Below are 21,901 nucleotides of genomic sequence, written 5' to 3' on the forward strand. Positions count from 1 at the left end.
CAGATACGGGGTAAGGACGATGTACATGATTGGGGATAAGGATGGGAGCCAATGGTGATCCATTACGCATGATAGGATGATGTACATAACACACGATAGGGGGTGAGCATGTTTACATGGGGGTTGGTGATGTAAAACACAAGTAAGTAAGGATGTACTCGGGTAGATTGGCTATACATGAATTACATAGATAGAATGTACACAGATAGATGAGATTAATTTATCAATAAGTCCCAGGCACTTGGTAGGTACACTCCTTGGTCGCGGTTGATGGCTGGTTTCTGTCTCCGGATCTCGATGGCCTCTTGCAGTTTCCTTTGGCGCCAGTTGTTGTTGGTAGATAGTATCCTAGTGTCCTCCCATCGAATTGAGTGTTCAGGGTTCTTGAGAATGTGTTCAGAGATGGCCGATTTCTGGTCGAGTTTGCTGACTGAGGTCTGATGTTCCTTCATTCTGGTGTTGATTGGTCTCAGCGTTTCTCCAATGTATAGGTCGCCACAGTTGCAAGGGATCTGGTAGATGCATCCTCTCGGGTTAGGGTGTTCACAGCTGGGTCCTTTACCGTTGGCCGAGTACATCCTTACCTACTTGTGTTTGTACATCACCAACCCCCATGTAAACATGCTCACCCCCTATCGTGTGTTATGTACATCATCCTATCATGCGTAATGGATCACCATTGGCTCCCATCCTTATCCCCAATCATGTACATCGTCCTTACCCCGTATCTGTGTTATGTAAACATATCCAATCAACTGTAATGCATTACCATTGGCTTCCATCATTGTTATCATAACTATCGGCTTCCTATCAGTGCTTGTTTATACTAGCTTTCGTTAACTCATTCCACTTGTTACTTTGTTATTGTTTTACCTGTACATATAAATACACCTCTGTATCCCTTTCTCAATCACCTGATGAAGGAGTAAGCATTAACTCCGAAACGTTGTGTTCTCTCATAAAGAAGTTGATATCCATAAAAATCTTCATTCTTATGTATTTTAACTTCTAAATGACGTTCAAAGACTTGATTAGGTAGATTGTAATGAAGAGACAATGCTTTTCGCCAGAGACAGACTCGCTCAAAGTCTTTTTTTTCTTCCTTTTTTTTTCCTCGAGATTTTGGGATGGTCGCGTTTTCACTCCTCTGCAGCAATCAAGAGTACCCCGTGTCTCTATCTCGTTATGATAGATATGCTTGATCAGTGGTACCTCAGCTTTACAAATGGCACTGCAACTACACAGCTAATTTGGTTGACGCATTTAATCTTATATATAACAACTATATAGATCACTACTCACGAGTGAGCCAGTTTAATGTGAATAGTTTTACACTCATAAAGGGGATCTCTAGATTGTCTGGTTCAGACTCGATTATTCTCCATGTACCTGAATCATCGCACAAAAAACACAGACATCACAAGGGTGTGGCGTCAAACAACAAACATATGATTCTGCACTTCAAGAGGCAAGAATTTATTCTTTGAACTCATCCTTATCCATTTTTCCTTCTTTATACATTTATGACTTTCCTTCATCCTCGTCATCAACATTGTATGTTTTCATTAGAATGTACTTGTCACTTGTAGGTGACATTCACAACAGAGATAATATTTATTGCAATTTTGTACTGTAATTATCTCTAATTAATAGCCTTGTCATTGCGCTCAGGATGTCACGTGCAAGATACTAAGGGATTTAACTCTGTGTAAAGTATGCATTTAGAACACACGTGTGCAATCTTTCTATTGCAGGCCTCGGGCTGTCGGAGCTCACCGAAGAGCTCCGAATGAGCAAAATGGCGGAATCCAGGGAGGAAAACATTGTTGACGACTCGAAGATAGAACAGTTTTGTGCAGTGACAGGTGTGTAGCGTATATATGTTTCACAACTGAAATAAACTTTCGTACTGATACTTCACCATGACACTTGACACCACAAAACTGTCATTTAGTTTTCTGGGTAACGTTGATTGTTTAGTCTCCTAAGTACACTACAGAAATCATGCTTGTTCAGTTAGCGAGATGTCATCACACATCATCATGGTATTATCGTTGTGCATTGTATGAAATAGCGTCTACAAGCTGCTTGCTAGTTACATGGCGGGCTTAAAACTTTATTTTATAGCCAATCCATTTTCTATGGGTATATATTTGGCCATATATTTTACCACGTCTTTGACTACCGGTAATATTTTGAAAATATACGTCTGTATGTATAGTTCATGATCAGTCAAACCGTAACTTCTGCAGTTCACCCTACCCTTTTATCTAACACTAAACCTGATTGGTCTAAAGAATGCTTCCAGTGACCAAGTTGTTTTTGTTAAATTTGTGGTTGCGCATGTTTTTCACAGGGAGAGTTACAAGTCCCCTGTGCTAATTCAATAATTGCATGATGAACATGTAGAGACCATTCTTGCCAAAGGTACTGACCATTCTGACTTTGACTGTTTGTCTCGCTTTGTAGAATTTGCTTTTGTATATGTTTTAGTTTACCTCACTATAAGTAATTCTTTGACAAGAGTAATTTAACACCTTACCTCAGTTTCCTGTTTTTAATACAGGACTGGTTACATGTTCAGAGGGCCAGCAACATTTTTCAGTTATCAGCCTGGTTGACTTCCTGGTTTTATTAGGAGTTTCATACACTGCATTGTGACTTCAGGTTTGAGGCCATTGCATTTTGTCTAATCTTTGGGATATGTGTAACTTGACATGAAAAGTTAGAATATGCTTAGTAGTGAAACAGGGTATGGTTTCACTTCTTGTTAACATGACCATTACCTTGAAAGTGAAACTGAATGAAAATAATAACTGTTCAACCAATATCTTTCACATATGACTCTAGATACAATGTTCTAACCAGTTCTCTGCTAGAATGCAGTTTACCGGGCGCAGCACCCTTTACAATCCTTAGGGTTAGGGTGAGGCTCCCTTTATAATCCATAGGGTTAAGGTTTGGGTTAGGCACCCTTTACAATCCTTAGGATTAGATTTTGGGTTTAGGGTTTGGCACCCTTTACGAACCTTAGGATTAGATTTTGGGTTTAAGGTTAGGCACCCTTTACACCTCACCCTTTCTGATCTTTAGGGAGCTCTAATTAATCTGAAAAAGTGTGCCCGTTAAAGTGCAGTACTCCCCAGTTCTCCAGTCAAATAATCATCTTTGTATTTTCAAACCTCCTAAAGAGCTGTATGGTATTTAGACATGATAAACAGTAATGGTAAAATGTATGGTCAACTTCTGTATATTCTTACTGATTCATTTGGTGAATGAAACCAGGGAAAACAGGCAGCTACATATGGGAAATTGTGAAAATGACAAGAGTGTTAGATAACAATGCCAGACCCTAAACAGATGCCAGAAAATAAAATTACGCTGATAATCTTTAGCTGTCTTTTCAATCTCCTGTACAAGCTGTTGGGATGAGCTGAAGTGTACCCAGGTAACTGGTTGCCACTTACTGAGAGTTTGCTATAAAAACTGGGAATTATTTTACTAGACATGTGACAAAAACTATATGCATACAGATATAAAACATTCTAATCATGTATTGCATCTGACTTGTTTGCATATATATTGTTATTCAGAAATCAGAAGAAATGCATCTGTGAACGAAGAAATAAGGTCATTTACACTTTTAGCTGTTCTCTTTTTTTGTTTTATTGCTATTTAAAAAAAGCATCTTGTGACTAACTACAGTATAAGCTGTCATCATCTAGTCACGATGTGTGTATTTGAGTTATCTTTCTCAGTCCTGATCTGAAACTGAGTGCCACGACTGGTCGCATAGACAGCTAAAATAGGCACTGACCGACCAAGTGTCCATATTTAATGCTGCTGCACTTAAGACTGTAAGTAAGGTAAATAGAGAATCTCATGTGAGTGTCTTCTGATATCAAATATATCATCACAGGTTGATAAGGTTACCAATACATGCCAAGCATATTTTTTACTTATATCATTGAATGTTGATATATTTGATATCAGAAGACAGGAGGGTGAGATTCTATTTATCATAACAAAAAATCACTCTTCTTTAGTTTTCAATGCAAAATGCACATCTCTGAAGACGGTACTCGGTATTTTGCAGTGATAATATGGCATTGTGATGTCGTCAAGTTCATGATGTCATAGCATTGTCAGGGTCTTCTACAAAATCAATTCTCAAAACAATATCGCCAAGGAGATCTCGCAAGCAATATCTACCGTTTGGGATGTGAGATATAGCTGATACACTGATAAGGTGACCATGTTGAGCAGGAGGAAAGAAAATTTGATTGTGACATACAGTACAGTGATGCAGAGGAGAGCCTGATTTTTGTCCCCTGTGCAAAAGGCAGGTAACACTGGCATAAAGTTCCCAGCTGTAGTTAACAGAGCTGTAAATAATGTTATGGGTTCATACGTCATGTACGTACTGTAGAGCTGACTTGTGTTTGTCATACAGTCCTATGTTTACAGACATTTAACTATAGTCAGCTTGATCTTATAGTGATATGGCTACACTACAGCCAGTGTGAGTGTAAAATATTTCACTCACTCACTCACTCACTCACTCATGTTAGGTATTTGACGTGTTTTGATGTGTTCACAGGGTCGTCGCCTGAGGCTGCCAAAGAGTTGCTGCAAGTATGTTGTGGGAACCTGGAAATGGCGATAGGCATGCACATGGATGGGTCATGTGAAGCGGCCCCTGCTGCCCCGGGTGCCCCCTGCCCTCTCTACCCTGATGATGGTCTCAGTCACAGTTCTACCGCAGGGGCTAGTGCTGATGTCAGCGACAGGTGTGTTCAGATAGTAACCATGGTAACTCATGGACAAACTTTGTTTACATTAGCTGCACTACTGACATTTCTGTTTTGCCCATGTCTGCTTTCATGTGTGTTACATCTATCTATAACATTGTAGGGAAGCATCAGAATTGTGTAATAATTGTAGTAATCGTAATATCCCAAGGTATCTCTGGTCAAAGTCAGACATTACAATTGATTCCTTGAAATTCATGAGTTTGCTGTGATCACATGACTGCCATTTTCAGGAGTGTTCAAAGACTTTTCATCAACTTTATAAAAATCATTGGACATATTTACACTTGTTCAGATAGCTAGGGGCCGTGTGGTAGCCTAGTGGTTAAAGTGTTCTCTCATCATGTGAAAGACAACTGGTTCGATTCCTTTCATGGGAACTGTGTGTGAAGCCGATTTCTGGTATTACTTGCCATGATATTGGTGGAATGTTGCAGGAATATTGCAAAAAGCGGCATGAAACAGAAAACTCACACACTGACTGAGACAAGTGTTCAAGTACTTAATGAAGTTTTGCTGTATGCATTCCTCGAGTGTATCTGTATGCTTTCAGCGATGCAGTGAGAGCACCAATACCACAGAGAAGGGAAGTGTTGGTGGAGGAGGCAACTAATCTAGGTAACCACAGAAACACCTTTGATTGTGTTGTCATTTTGACTATTGCAACCTTTCTGTCAGATATCAAATGGGTACAGTGTGTGAAGCCTATTTCCTGCCATGATATTACTAAAAGCAGTGTGAAATTAACTCCCTCACTCACTATCAGCCTCGGTCTTTTCAAATGCCCTCCAGTCCTGCATCGAGCAGTTAATGAAAGACCTCAGACTTCTGCAAATATTAAGAGAGGTAAACGTACTGTATCAGGATACAATATCCAAAGTATTAGTATATGTATTCTATTGTGATGTTGGTGACCAGCTTATTAATATTTTATAAGCATTTGTGACTAATAAACATTGACCAGGTTATAACTATTTCAGTTTTGAGATATCTTCCATGCAGAGTGACAAAATCTTTTTTTTTTCCCCAGGCTTTCGACCAAGACGAAGACAAACAAGATCAGTATTCGATGGTTTCCGAGATTTTCAAGCCGAAGCACGTATGTACAAGAATTCATTTATTCATTCATTCATCCATACATTCATTTGTTCATTCATTGATCCCTGCCATGATATTGCTGCAATATTGCTGTAAGTGGCTTAAACTCGCTCGCGCACTCAGGCACTCACTCACTCATGCACTCACACACTCACTCTGTGGGTCTGTACAATACCCCACTGATTTTTGTACTAAAAGAACTGTCATATGTAATATTTAACTGTCTCTGATAAGCACAATAAAGACAAATATCCATTTGAATTGGAAGTCTTTACTGTTTTCAAACTGTTTCCAGATGAACTCTAGTGCTGTGTTTTCCATGGCAGCGTCAGATTAGAGAAAAATACTAGAACATACTGTTTGTACATGCAGGTCAACAAGAGCAGAGACTGGCGGGGAATCACAGTGGGAGTAGAGTTGAAGGAGGGGGTGGGGGAGGGAACAAGCAGAGGACGCTCGAGGATCTCTTCAGACCTCCCATCGATCTCACATACAAGGGAACATTCCAGAATGTAAGTATAAACGCAGAGTGATTTGTTTAAAATAATTGCAACACCATTTCAGAGACTGTTGATTCTCACTCATGTAGATGTGTGTATTAGTTGTGTAACTCCGCTGTAAGCAATATCCCAGCTATATGACAGTGGCTGTATGTCATCAAATTTGGACCAGATAATTGATCAATTTTATAAACAAAGTTCCATGTTCAGGTTCTGATGATATAGCTGAATACAAACCAATGGAAACATTGAAGAATTGTTTTTTAGGCTTGTCATGATCTATGTACCTGTGTATTGCAGGCCCGAGACAATGGAACACGCCAGAACAAGTGGCTGTTGGTCAATGTCCAGAACGTCCAGGAGTTCCCCTGCCAGGTCCTCAACCGGGACATTTGGAGTTGTCCCCACATCAGGAGCCTCATCAAACAACACTTCATATTTTGGCAGGTGAGTGGGCCATGTGTACTTCAACAAGTAAGGATAAGGTACATGGACGAACAGCCTTATTTACAATGAGAGTGATGTTTCAGTGTTGATTCTAACTGTGTTATCAGGTAAATGACTGCATCACATCTACAATGAAATGTCAATACTCATTTGAACAAGGAAGTTGTTCATCAATATAACTTATCGTTGCTTATCCTTTTTGGCTACTTGCTAGACAAGCTTGCCTTTATCAATGGAAAGCTACTCTAGCCTATGAGATATGACATTTGTTGACAAATAGCATGGCATTTGAAACTAGATTTAACAAATGGAGTCAAATATCCCTCAAAGCATTAATATGAAACAAATTATTTTTACAGGTCTTACTGTCAGAGAGTTTTTAATTTGTGAAAAGACCTCACAAAAAAAAGAGCACGTGTGAAACTGATATTCACTTCCTCTTTACTAAATGTCTTTGCAGTTTATGCCTTAACTAAGTTGCTGACATTTGTGAAAGATCTCTGTTTCCTTCCAGTATCTAAGGCTTGCAGTTTTAGAATGATAACAGTTATCCCTTACCTTATTATTTGTCCTTTTCTTTGACTTGACCTCTGATAGACGCGTGGATGGCCATACTTGTATAACAAGTGAACGGAATACCCACCCTACCATTTGTACTTGCATTTTTATGATAGTTTGTCGTCTAGTGTTACAGTAAAGTTGATTGGCTGAAAATTGTTTCCAGTATGTCAGACTGCATGGTCAAATTAATATTTGTAATGCCTTACTTTGTCTTCAAGGTTTACCATGACAGTGAGGAAGGCAAAAAGTACATGCAGTTTTACAAGATAAATGAATGGCCATATGTGTCCATTGTTGATCCCCGCACAGGTAAGGATGTTACTCTGTATATGTTCAGTGGGGCACAGCAGCCCAGATACAGAAAGTTCTGCAATTTGGTGAGAGTTGTGTGATTTAGCCATATGAGATACCTATGATTTATGGTTTGAATCCTGTTTTCTACACTTGTGATTTCCGCTCTGTTTAAGCTGACACCATATTAACTGGTATACTGTTAAGAACCAGTACAGGGATGGATACATCTGTTTGACAGAGTTGGGTGCATACTTCATTTTTCATGAGAGTTTCAGTGGTCATTTGTTAAACTTTCCTGAACCCTCTCTCGATCTGCCGACCAGTATGCACCGACTCAAGCAATCACAAAAATGGCCAGGTTCAAAATTCATATTTGCTTCCTCAGTAATGGCCTGCTTCAGAGCTGGCATCATATAAACTTGATTCAGCAATGAGCTTTTTGAGTAAATACATATGATTCATAGCATGATATATACTGAACAGCAAAAGAAAAACAACTCTGGTTTTGTTAAGTTTTTGAATAGAAGACACAAACATGAACACAATGTTTTATGAGACTTCATTTTCTTAAATTTTCTTTTCTTTTGCTGTTCAGTATATGTAGGACAGGGTAGAGATTGCCCATGTTGATGACAGTCTGTTTATACAGACTTGTAAAAATATATACTCACTGAGATTTCCTGTTGCCCTTTGGTTGTGTTGTTCAGGAATAAGGACATGATCATCGAAAAGATGATCTATCTTCTTTGTGTGACTGATGGCAACAGCAAAGATAATATAAACTGTCTTAGACAGAAGCATGCCTAGCCTCTGTTTAAAAGATATTCATCAATGTATATGCTATTAGACAGGCTAGTATTTGTATGGTCAAAGGAGGACAAGATTGATGTCATCATCAGCGTACATTGAGGACCAAGCCTCAAGTTTGTGTTGTTTGAGATCATGAACCAGGGCTCGATTTAGTGCTTTGTTACTTGCACTGGTGCACCAAAAAATACAAAGTGCAACCTTGTTAATAGTTTAACTTGAACTAGATGCAGATCATTTTTTGAGTGGGTAAACTTTGGAATGAGAAATCTGTATAATTCAATAGCATATTTCTTTCATTACATATTGTAATAAAAGCAGTGCAACTGTAGTTTGTCTTATGCAATTAGGTTCTTATCTTTGGTTGCACCTGGTGCAAGTAGGTTAACATCTCTTAAATCTCTGGATTGTGATTGTCATGTGTGATATGTGTTGCATATGTACTGACAGGTAATTTGTGGAACATTTCAGGGGAGAACCTAGCTGAATGGTCCAAAATAGTATCAGCATCGGCGATGCGCACAATGTGTGAGTAAAGGCATGGAATACATTGCTATTGTTGAAAAGCAATACAGTTGTGTTGTGTTTTTAAATACGATGTGCAGAGTGTGTCAGATACTATGTACAATGGTCCAAGTTGTTTCAAAAACATCTAATGAGCTAAAGTGGTGGTTTGTGAAAGAGGCAGTTGTTTTGATTGTTCACTTACCTTGAAACCCCCTTCGAAAAAGGTGTCAGTCTTATCTGTGAACTCTAAATATACGGTAATGAGATAAAATGAAAGAATAGTTTGGATACAGTCTCAAAAACTTTTTTTTTGTCTGGCAAGATTTAGCTGAGACAATTTTCACAATTTTATGAGGTTCAGAACTGTAGCCAGTGTTGTGACAAATGACAGTCACATTCGTAGTTCCAGGATGGATTGCTGTCATTGTTGTCCTTTTGGACGGTGAAACTGATGTAATCCCCATATAATAGTCTCCCTTTGCTCAGTTGGAAAAGTAGTAATGAAATAGCCACATACAGTGTTACCTCCTCACGTCAAGTTATGTATATCACTGGTGTGTATGACGGGTGTGTTTTATTGATGATGTGTTGTTGATGTGTGTCATTAATGTGTCACTGACAGAAGGGATGAAATGGTATACCACGGTATTAGTAGAACCCAAGTATTTTTCTTGGTATTTTGGGTTTTCTAACTGTCACATCTGTCTAGTCATAAAATGAGTTTTGTTCATTCAAAATAACAAAGGTGATAGATATTATTTTCCCATGTTATTAAACAATGTATGGTTAGCCTCTTTGGCTCGTTATTCTGCATTATGATCATATCTCATTCACCGAAACAGACCAAACCATAGACCTTGTACTGCAATACATACCGTACCTTGGTAAGAGCATACCATTTCACCCCTAACTGACAGTGTGTGTCATCCAGATGTCAGGGATGAGAGTTACTGAAGATGTGTTTGTGTTCTTCAGTCAGTGAGTTCCTGCTGAACCACCAAAACCCTGATTCAGCCGACAGCAGTCCCCCATCAAAAAGAATGAAAAGAGTAAGTTCATCACTTTTATATACCACTTAAACAGGACTGAAACTCCTGTGTGCCCTTTACATTACTCATGGAATTTTTGTGTTATGCTGACCACAAATCCCAGGCAAAACCCAGGTTCAATACCCCACATGGGTACAATGAGTGAATCCCCTTGCTGGTGTTCCCTGCCATGTTATTGCTTGAACACTACTAAAACCAGTGTAAAACCAAACTCACTTATTCATTGTTAGAGCAGGAGGGGAGGTTTGGGCAGTTCTGTGGTTAAAGCATTCACTTGTTATGTCATAGAGGTTAAAGCATTCACTTGTCATGTCATAGAGGTTAGAGCCTATTCTCCCGCTCGCTCGCTCGGAGCAGAGTACTGAGACAAATTTGTTTTGCTGTGTTTGATTAGGAGCCAAGCATAGTTGATGCTAGTGAAGAAGATCAGTTGAAGGCAGCCATTGAGGCTTCATTGAAACAAGAGACATCACAGCAGGATGATTCATGTATATTTGTTGACACTGACTCTGAAGCACAATCAGATGACATGGAAACTTTCTCGGATTCAAATGAGGAGAACAGTCGAAGTGAAATGCCAAGCACATCAACATGCCATAAAACTAATAATTCCAAGGGACATGCCAAAGACTCCGATGTTGTGAATGATGTGAAAATGAAGTCTTTGCCTAGCGCCAGTGTAGATGAGAATGTTAGGGAAGGGAGCAGTAGGCAGGTGTGTGTTGCTCAACGGGACGACATGGCAGGAGGGGATGGCTCCACAGGGAAGGAGGTGCCTGGGCAGGACAGGAGTGTCAATGGACATGAAGAGGTGGAGGAACAAGAGGAGCAAGATGATGAACCTGAAGGTGGGTAATGAATCTAGGAAATGGAAAATTTAGGATTCTGTTGTGTTGGAGGTTATCAGGATGATACCCCATTGTAGCTAGAGGGTAACAAATTTAGACAATGGCATCATCTGTTGTGTTTGAGGTTTAGGTTATAATTCGTTATAGCATATGCTGTATTCTCCCCAGCGAGTTGAAAATGAAATTCGTGTGCACACTAATCTAAATTCCTTGATAATCACTGACTGGCACTGCTGATGTATTTTAACTTGACATGAGTACCACTGGTACATATAACATTAATCAGTGACTATGTAGCTATGGAATGAGTTACTCTGACTGATGAAGAAACGGTTGACCTACCCGTGAATTATCTTTCATTGTCTTTTATCAGCCGTCTGTGAACATTAATCAGGTTTTTATCCAAAAGCACCATGTCTGAAAGGATGAACATTTTTGTACATTAAGGAACACTGTGGAAAATGTACATGTTATATGCCTTGCTTTATCTTTTGGGCTCAAAACACTTAAATGTAACAGATTTTCTTAGGAACTAATAACTAGTTACAAAATGGTACTATCACTCAGTTATTATCCCCTGCTATTAAAATGCACCCCAGTCGTCCACGCGTCTGTCCATCTGTGCACATATATCTTTTCCGGAACAAAACTTTAAAACCATTCAATATTTCTTCACCAAACTTGGCACATAGATAGATCTGTTGGTGCACTGGTGCCTTCTGGTAGTTTTAGAATTCTGGATAAAATATGTATCTGCGTTTCCATGGCAACAAGTTCAACTTTGAATTTTTATTGGAAGTTGTCTTATCTGAAGCAGAACTTTAAAACCTTTCAATATGTCAACCTTGCGCATAGATTGGTCTGATCATAGTGATGGTGTGCTGGTGCCTTTTGGTAGTTTTGGAATTCTGAATAATTTTCAATACTCTCTTTCCACTTTGCCAAAACATTTGGCATAATCATAACTAGGAAACATATTCATGAGGAGTAAATTACCATTGCGAGGGATATTGATGACTGTGTCTTCTTGTAGATATTTTGATCTACATGAAGTGTGTTTAACAGAGTTATGGCCGTGTTAGTAATGTTGCCATGTTATGGTTCTTGTTTGATCTTTCAATCAATGCTCATTACAGCCTTTTTTCTGTAAATAAAGTAACTTGAACACATCAGTAATATTATTTTTCAAGCTTTCAGAACCACCATGTTATAGTATTTTGCATTTTGGTGATAGCATGGAGAGTAAAATCCATTTCAAGAACATGACTGGTGAAAGCTTCTTTCCTCATCAGACATGTAATGGAGTCTTTTATGGTTAATGTTCTGGAATTCATTTATTATGATCATACATTATAACAAGCTTTGTATTATCATGATTATCTACCCATGAACCTTTGCAGTAGTACTACTAGTGCCAATCTTACAGCGATTCCATAGAAACCAATTATTAGAAACACAGAGAATTACAGTAGTGTTTTAATGAATGTATGCCAATATCTCAGGTCCCGAGATGAATCTGTTGATCCGATTCCCAGACGGTGCCAAAGAACACCTTAATCTTCCAAGCACATCTACCATCAAGGTAGGTTCAGTTTTGTCCATCTGAACATCAGTTAAAATTATTAAAATATGGAGTATCGTTGTCATGCATCGCCTCTAGTTGTTAACTTGATTTATATGTAGAATGGGCATGTCAGATTAGAAAAGATCCCCAGTAAACTACACTGGTCAAAAGTAGCGACCAGAATCATCGGACGGTCAGCTTGATGACTTTGTTTGGTCTTGGCATGTCATCGTTCCAGATTACAATCGATCACTGGATTGTCTGGTCCACACTATACTGTCAAAGGCAGCTATCCTATAGCTGCAAGAGTAGCGAGTTTGTTGTTCAGCATGTGACACAGAAAAATATATACAGTGAACTTTCATCTGGGAAAACCTTGCCTTTCAGAGGTTTAGTGGAGGGTAGCCTTTGGACTGGTAGTGGAAATTTTTTGTAACATAAGAATTATTAAGGATTGTCAGTATTTTGATATGTTCTCAATGATTTCATGCATAAACATTTGTGATCATGTAATGTTAAAGGCAATTATATGAACTCTTCCCATAGGACTTTTCCATAACTTAAATAAGGTAGGTTTGCTTCTAAAGGCAGCGTAAAATCATGCTCATTCTTTTCTTTGTTTCAGACTCTTCTTAAATTTGTTACATCAAAAGGCATAAAGGCTGGTGATTTTGAGCTGGTGACAAACTTTCCACGAAGGCAGCTACATCTTCTCAGTCCGAACACAAAGTTAAAGGACGCTGGGCTGCAAGCCAAAGACACCTTGTTTGTACATTGTGTATAAGACCTCCATCAAAGTCTTTTCTCAACATCCCAGTTACTATGGAAACAGCTATTGTGTACATATTCTGATGTTAAAGGCAGCTAGTGCTGACTGTCTTCAGGAAACAATGTTAGTTCATTGTGTTTGAACACTGCCTACCAAACATCAGAAGATCCATTATGTTAGTTGAACTCTGTCGGATGAGGGCAGCTATTGTCGACAGACATCACAGCATCAGTCATATTTACTGACCAACATCGAGACATCCATCATGTTCACTGACCAATGTCCATCAAATTTGCTGAAACACATCACAACATCCTCTGTTTGCTGACAAACCGTACTACACCCATTATGCTAGCTAATAGACTGAGAACATGGATTGTATGTGTCAAACAACATCACAAAATCTAATTATGTTTATTGACAAACATCAGAAAATTTAAATGTGTTGAACATTCATTGAACATGTTGATATCCATTAATATTCATGGAGTTTGCTGAAACTGCCAGATCAAGGGCAGCTAATTATGGCAAATGTCAGACCTCTCCAGTATCTTCATGTTGAAACGAACACTATGGGCCAACATCCGGTAACATCTCGGCATCCTGCTGACATATATCTTCTTCACAAATGACCAGCCGCTGCAGTAGAAGTGAAAGACCGGACAATCTAGGGGGATGTCATCCAGACATCACATGATTACATGTACCAGTGTTTCCGCTATCCAGTATATACCAGATTTGACCGGTACAACATTAAAATGTTCCGTAATTTCAAAGGCTGCAGGTCATTGTGTCTGGCAAATTTTATAATCAATTTTCTGTTTACATCTGTCAGTTTTATTTCTCATTGAAAAAAAATTACATTTTTACAATGAAATTGAGATGTTGTCAAGTGAAAATGAGCAACCCTTGCTGCAATACCCTCTACATTTCGGGATGGTTGCTTGGATGCAATATCTCCCACACAATCTAAAGCATGATCACTTGACCAGTAACATTTATAAATAACCAGTAATTGAAAAGCAAGCTGGTGAGTGTCCAGCTGTAAAAAAAAATCCAGCAGAAACACTGTGTACAGTATACAGAGGGATTTGGAAGGATCCATATGACATATGCACCATTTCAGTGAGTTACTATCATGGGGGGAGGAGGAATCCTGGAGAAGGAGATTTGTCTACATGTACTTGTCTTCATCTGAATGCTCTAGTCTCACAGCCCTGAAAGTGAATGCCGTTTAGACACCACAGTTTGTTGTGTGACATGATACAGTTACGGTAGTGTTTAAAGAGACAGTAAACTCATATCACCTCATGGTCACCGTCAACAGTCTGGACGAGTCCCCCATATTCCATGCCTCAGATATAGATATTGCAGTGATGTTGACTCTGGACCAACTACCACTGCCAACCCAATGTTCCAACTCAGCAGGTAATGCGAGACCTCAATACACAGTGACCTCTGACCCTGCACCTGCATCCACCAATCAGGAGATCCACTACAGGCAGCCATACACAGCAACCTACCTCTCTGCGATCGATGTGAGAGAGATCTGTGTGTGCCTTCCCTCATGACCTACATCTTACTGTCCTCAGGTTCCACACATTTCATCAGCTTGTCTGAAGTCTTTGAGGGTTCCTGGCTGTGTATATTCTTCCAGAAATGTCAGCACTGATTGCTCAGCGAAACACATTGCAAGTGACATCTGCAAGAATCTAGTTTATATTTTCTGTATAAATTGATGGCAACAAATAAGGGAACAGGAGAGTACAAGTGTTCCTCATTTATTTTTCAAGGTTTTCACTCACAGCACAATATATACCTTGTGAAGAAACTTGGAAAAGAATAAAGGAACACCTGTACTTTCATTGTCTGTTCTCTTGTTTATTTCATGAGTATATTATACTGAGGGAAACAAATTAGGGAACACTAATTCCTAGCATTGTTCCTATGTTTATTCTCACGTTTGTGCCTACAGTTCAATACAAGACTGTGAAGCAAGATGGAAAGAATAAAGGAATACTTGTGCTTTTGTGTGTTCCTTTATTTGTTTTCTTCAGTATATGACAAATACCCATGACCTGTAGCTATGTGAGTTTAGTTTTAAATCCTACTTAACAGTATAAAAATAAAAGTTCATTTAAGTTACTGCCATGTGTGAGCTACTTGATGGGATTGGGGGGCTTAAGGTCAGGTTATTTCCAAAACCAAGCTGATTGGTCAAGGGTATTTATCATTTTATGAATGTGGAATAGATTTTTTTCACACTTTGGAATTATATGACCTCGTTTACATCTTTAAGGCTGTCACATCATGCTGCTGCTAGCCATTTTTTTCCATCTTTCCTGACAAATGTTTGTTTTGATTCTACTGAGAGTTTCATATGATATGTCTTGTTTAACCATTCCATCATGAGCTGTTACAGTCACGTTCCAGCAGTGCATTGTACGTGTAAAAGTTTTTTTGTAACTGTTATGAAATTCATCATTTATGCGCTGATATCAGCTTTGTTTTCTTCATCAATGCTCAGTTGTCAAACCAACAGTACAATGACAACCTGATTATTTCTTTGCAAAAGGTAGGGCAGAGTGTACATGCTTGTTGTGAATTTTTCAGTGATTATCTGAAAGTCCATTTCAAATCAAGATATTTGTCGCCCATCTTATCTTACTAAAGCAGCAAGGGTTAAGGTCATATATCATTGGAAAGGGTCAAGGTCAAATATATCATTGTATGCCTGTATGTGTTTGTATATCACAACATACTGTCTGTTTGTAGACACATATCTGTGCATGATAACTATGCAAACAAATTGTCTGGCTACCACTATTTATTTTTGCAAAATGCTTCATGTTATTATGTGTTCGATGTACGATTAACTACATTTATAATGGACATATTCATGGCTAAGTGACAGATGGTACCAGAGACCATATAATAGATCTATCCATCTATTATATGGTCTCTGATGGTACAAACTGTTTTAGGGGGTTCTTGAAATTTGTGTTTTAGTTGAAATGTGTATTGTGAACTATGGTTTTGATGGACTGAAATGAGTAGTTTATTTTGAGTTGATAATGGCCATAGTTTACTGTACTTCAGTGCTGACATATATGTGATTCAATAGCCACAGTTAACATGGTTCAAATCTACATTAACCATGATACAAATCCACAGTTAATATGGTACCAACCCGCAGTTAATGTGGTACAAACCCACACTTAAAATGATACAAATACACAGTTTACATAGTTTAAACCCACCGTTATTATGGTACAAGCCCAGAGTTAATGTGGTACAAATACAGAGTTAATATGGTATAAATCCACAGTTAACATGGGACAAACCCACAGTTAACATGGAACAGGGATACACAGTATGGTACAAATATGTAGTACATAGATCCACCATTAACATGTAATACCACAGTTAACATGGGACGTGGATCCACATTTGACATTGTACAAAGACCCACTGTTAAAATGGTATGTAAGTCTATATTTAGCATAAAACACGGATCTACAGTTACCATGGTACACAGGTCCACGTTTAAGACTTTTGCATAGATCCACTGCTTGAACAGACTTGACAAACATTGGAATACTTGCAGCTTAGCAAAATGTATAAGGACCAATTTTATTTCTTGTTTTATGGATCTGCCTGCTGTATTTTTTCAAGTACAAGAAAAAATAAAAATTATTTTTACCCACTCAAAAATAAATGCCTAATGTTTTTTTTGACCAAAAACATAAACAAGAAAAATATTTTTTGGATTGTTTACACTTATATACTTCATAAATTACCAAAAGTAAAATACTTTGACTATTTTTCTGATTACAAAAATCCATAAAACAAGAAATAGCATTGGTCTGGCCTAAAGGGGTTTCTGCTTTACAGTATGATTGTGACTTAGTAAACAAGAGTAACATAATGTCTGAAAGCTGATACAGAATACAGACTAAAAAATGTGTTTTTATATAGAAATGTATTGTAAGCAGTGTAGAACATGTGAACAATGTACATCCTTTGAATTCTACAAAGACAAAATCAGGTGGTGCCCGCTATGGTGTCTAATAAGATGTACATGTTGTTCATTCCTGCCTATAAAGCTTTTTCCAAATGGACGTTACTGTTGTATAAATATTTCATAAGGTATTGTTTCAGATACATATACTCAAAACAAATAAGGGAACACATGACCGTACATGTGTTCCTTTATTTATTTCCAGAATTTCAACCACAGTGCATTACATATTTTGTGGAGAAACCTGGAATAGAATGCAGAAACACTTGTGCTTTCATATGTTCCCGTACTTGTTCCCATGAGTTCATTTTCTGCATTTTTTGTTTTGATTAAAAACATGTTTTAGTCATTTGACTCTTTCTAACAGGAGTGTATGCTTTAAACACATTTGTATTATCTAATAAAACCATCTTATGGGAGATACCAGTATATATTGGAATGTAAACAGTAACTCAAGTGGGTTGTTTCCTTTCTCTCATCTTTTCATGGGTCCTGTCATACAAAGCAACTGCATAAGGGATGGTGTGGTAGCCAAGCAGTTAAAGTGTTTATTCACCAATCTAAAGTCCTGGGTTTGATTCCCTATATGGGTACAATGTTTGAAGCCTTTTTGTGCCACCCACCATAAAATTGCATGAGTGCTGAAAAACCTTTTTTGCTCACTCACTCACTCTACTATGGTAACAGAATTCTGACATTCCTGGCTCTGAGTTAGTCTAGTATAACAGCACCTTGACTTGCAAATATGATCCCACTGCCCACATCACTGTGCAAATGGCCGTTTCTTATTATTATGTATCAGGTTGTCTGTGAGGTGAGACCAGTGGATGTTTTTTTATGTGTTCGCTTCTGGTTACACACGAAAATAACAGTTCCATGTGCCAGATTTTCTACTATATTGATTTCCCTTTGACCTTTTGTTTTGGTTGGTTACAAAACCATCCTATATTGATCCCCAATTTCAATGAATTTGACAAAACTAATTTTGTGCTTTGCCAATGGCCATATAAACACGACAATACTGTATATTATCTCTTTATTGTGATTGGTGGTTTGCCTTTGAAAAATTTACATTTCTCCAGATATTTTAAGAGTTCTGTCTTGTTTTTACTTTATGTTTGTCATTGATCAATATTAAGTCCTTTTCCAGACCTTGTACATCAAAATTAGTGCACAAGTTTTGTAAACTATGAAAAAAACAAAAGGCCTTGGGGAGTGAATAAGCATGTGGGTGTTTGGTGTTTATGTCAGTGTAAAATTGTTGCTATGTGAATTTGGTGAACATGATGGCTTTACTGTCAATTATCAGGGACATCATGCAAAATAACATGACTTCCTGAACACCAGCTGAACAGCCAGACATGACATGACTTCATGGACCAACTGTTCAGTGTTCTGAGGAGTTGGTAGGGAGGGGAAATCCTGTTTCTGACTGAATATACTTTTTTTTCAGTCACCATTTTCTCTCACGGGATTGTCCTGTGTTCCTATGAACAGCCACAATAAATTGTGGGTAATCCGTGGCTATGTAACTGTGTCTTGTTTCCAGATATGACCACAACACACTGAGCTATAACCAATTAGAAATGAAATGGTCAGTTTCTGAGATTCAGTGGACAATATTCTGATTTTTATATTTTTTGCAAGTGTACATTATGTTTGATAACAGCTTACCATGCTCCTTCTGAAGTCGTGAGCAAGTTTCATGGTGATCCTTGCTCAATAAGGCCAGTGTAGTCTGCCCATGATTTAACATTATCATGTTCATGTTTTATAAACCTTATACAATTTGTATCAATTTATTTCACAAGCTAACTAGAAATAAATGATATGTTAAATACTTCCTTCTTGTCATATGTGATTTCTTGTAGATATCCCTGGTGATCTGGGCTAGAAATTGGTCTTTAGGAACCCATGGTAACTGGGCATAGCCCTTATAGCACACAAGGTGCTCACTTGCTTCATGGCTGTCAGTGTTTGAAGATTTTATTTATCAGTGCCTCATGAATTTTTCACTTTATTTTTTTACTGACCCCAACTGCAGTTGCGTTTGTTTGGACACAGGCAAACTGCAGCGCAGCATAGAGTGAGAGCAAAGTGTTGCGCAGCATAGAGAATATGACAAGTCTTCTTATATGCGAGCGAAGCGAGCAAAGGTTAGCAACGTGCTTCCCTCGCTTCGGTTCAAAAATTCATGTCAAAATAAAATATCGCCACCATCAAAGGTACACTCCCATTTCCTCACTTGGCTGTGCTCTCAGATTTCCTACTCCATGTTTAATAGTTACGTGAAATAGGTTTTGTTTAACCCTTTAAGTGCCACTCGCTGTATTCAGATCGTTCTTCAGATCGCCTCCATTACCCCTGCCAGCTTCCTGTGCATTAAGCTACTTTGTTCGAGACACTTCTGACAACGTTTTTTAGAAGAGGACATGAAACGTATGAGTTTCAGAGCAATTTAATTTTTTGTCCCTTCACCGGAAGAAGTTGTCCTCGTTGATCTTATGTCATGTTTTTTCCATCTCATGTGTATTAGTCAGATTCGTCATCTGATATCATCTGATGTAGCCAAGACATCAGTACAGTGTTTGGAACTCACGAGGTCGGACTATGGGAACGGTTTGCTTCTAGACACCAGCAAAGAATCATTGAAGAAACTTCATTGTGCCCCAAAGTATTCCTACACACGCTGATACTGAAGTCATGTAACTGGCTTCCCAGTGGAGGCGAGGATACTGTCGTCTAAAATATTTTATATCACATGCAGGAGTCTGAAGGCGTGTCACCAGAATATCTCAGAGAAATGCAAATCCCCTCCAAACATTCACACACCTGCGATCAGATAGCAAATTCTTATTGAAAACACATTCTTACAAACTGGCCTCTTCTGGAAAGCGTTTTTTTTCAGTGTTTGTGCTTCATCGTTGTGGAATGAAGAGCCCATCACCTTAAAACTGTCCCAATCTTTCCTTGCGTTCAAATGACATCTTAAGACGCATCTCTGCGCTGCATTATTAGCTCTACTTAATAATATTATTGTTATTATTTTGTAGGGCTTTAAGCACCCGCTTAGTTTGTGGATCAGCGATTGATAAATTATCAGTATTATCTTATTATCCCGTGCTTGTTGTAAGAGGCTCCAAATGGAATCGGGTGTTCAGGCTCGCTGACTTTGCTGACACATGTCGCCGCATCTCAAATGTGTAGATCGATGTTCATGCTGTTGATCACTGGATTATCAGGTCCAGACTACATTATTTACGGACCGCTGTCATGTAGTGCTGAGTGCACGTTAAACAACCAACAAACCGAACGCGTCGAAATATTTCACAGACACGCAACTGAATGGAATCGTTTGCTGAGTTTTACAGATGTGTTGTCTTTAATTCACGTTACTAATGTTTTAAAACGTATCCGAGATTTTTAACGTGTTATTCCATATTTTGAACAGTTTTTATTTTCGAACACTCTTTCGAATGAAATGGATTTGGAAACGGGCGTAAAATATCTCTTGGGTGCCTACATTTGTTAGACAAATCGATTCTTGAAAGCAATGCGGTTTGCACCACTATGGCCTATGCTGCTAGTGCGATCCATTTAGGAACTGACATCAGTATGTGCAGTACAAACATAAAAACTGAAGTGCACATTACGGAGCCTTGTTGTAAAAGCGTTCGCAAGTCCTGGGTTCGAGTCCCCACATGGGTACAGTAAAGCGGGGTGCAACCATATTCACTCTCTGTAGCACTGTAGCTTCTTGGTGATTTTCAATCGGATGATGAATAGGAAGGTCATGCCTAAGATCCGTGTGTCAGGTCGTAAACTACAAAAACCGCTTATAAACACACACACACACACACACACACACACACACACACACACACACACACACACACTGTCACTCCCCCCCTCTCTCCTCCCCTTCAAAGCTTTCGTCAAAGTTCTGTTTCCACATTGCTTCATTGTACAGGCAATTTCCGCTGTGGAGTTGAATTACCACACGTTCGGTGATGCTGCATTAGCATGGCGGATCCAGTTTCGGGGTCTGCACGGCAAATAACTTTGCACTGGAGGCGGCCTTCAAATGTATGTTGTTATCTTCCAAACAATTACACCGTCACCATCTTATACAAATATTGACGCACTCTTCTATAAAGAAATTCAGGTTAGAAAGGGGCCTAGCTTTTCGAAATGTTCGTAGCTCTGAGAATTCTGAGCTTTGGTCGTAACCAGTGTGTTACGAATAAGCGTAAAAAGTTCGTCCGGTTACGAACGTTTCGAAAATCTACGTCCAGGTCTTCAGCAACCCATGCTTGTAAGAGGCAACAAGCGGGATTGGGTGGTCATCCTCCCTGACACGTTAATGCTGTTAATCACCGGATTGTCACATTATTTACTGACCGCCGTCATATAATTGGAAAATTGGTGAGTGCACGTTTAACAAGAAACATACAAAATATAGCTGCGATGATAGCAAGTCGCTCGCATATAAGAAGACTTGTCATATTCTCTATGCTGCGCAACCCCATTTGCGCTACAGTTTGCCTGTGCTCCAACATTAAGATAGTCATAGCGCCAAGATGGCACGAGGTCCCTCATCGAAACACAAAGGAAACACGGTTGTT

At 38.7% G+C, this 21,901-nt stretch overlaps 1 protein-coding gene across 1 annotated transcript; it reads left to right on the top strand.

Annotated features, from left to right (window-relative positions):
- The first annotated feature begins 1,786 nt into the window (after positions 1-1,786).
- Positions 1,787-15,282, top strand: LOC137298014 (UBX domain-containing protein 7-like). Its single transcript, XM_067830042.1, has 12 exons — positions 1,787-1,865; positions 4,601-4,790; positions 5,365-5,429; positions 5,842-5,910; positions 6,282-6,421; positions 6,710-6,856; positions 7,636-7,726; positions 8,990-9,046; positions 10,001-10,074; positions 10,469-10,922; positions 12,425-12,504; positions 13,112-15,282. The coding sequence occupies exons 1-12, from the start codon at positions 1,790-1,792 to the stop codon at positions 13,268-13,270; spliced, it is 1,602 nt and encodes a 533-aa protein (XP_067686143.1). The 5' UTR covers positions 1,787-1,789; the 3' UTR covers positions 13,271-15,282.
- The last annotated feature ends 6,619 nt before the right edge of the window (positions 15,283-21,901 follow it).

Source organism: Haliotis asinina, chromosome 10 (genome assembly GCF_037392515.1).
Source record: "Haliotis asinina isolate JCU_RB_2024 chromosome 10, JCU_Hal_asi_v2, whole genome shotgun sequence".
NCBI lineage: Eukaryota > Metazoa > Mollusca > Gastropoda > Lepetellida > Haliotidae > Haliotis > Haliotis asinina.

Bases quoted from the DNA above. Each gene is read 5' to 3' on its own strand.
- LOC137298014 (XM_067830042.1), top strand. From the start codon at position 1,790: ATGAGCAAAATGGCGGAATCCAGGGAGGAAAACATTGTTGACGACTCG. The intron at 5,911-6,281 runs GTATGTACAAGA...TTGTACATGCAG, and splicing joins AGATTTTCAAGCCGAAGCAC to GTCAACAAGAGCAGAGACTG. The intron at 12,505-13,111 runs GTAGGTTCAGTT...TCTTTGTTTCAG, and splicing joins CAAGCACATCTACCATCAAG to ACTCTTCTTAAATTTGTTAC.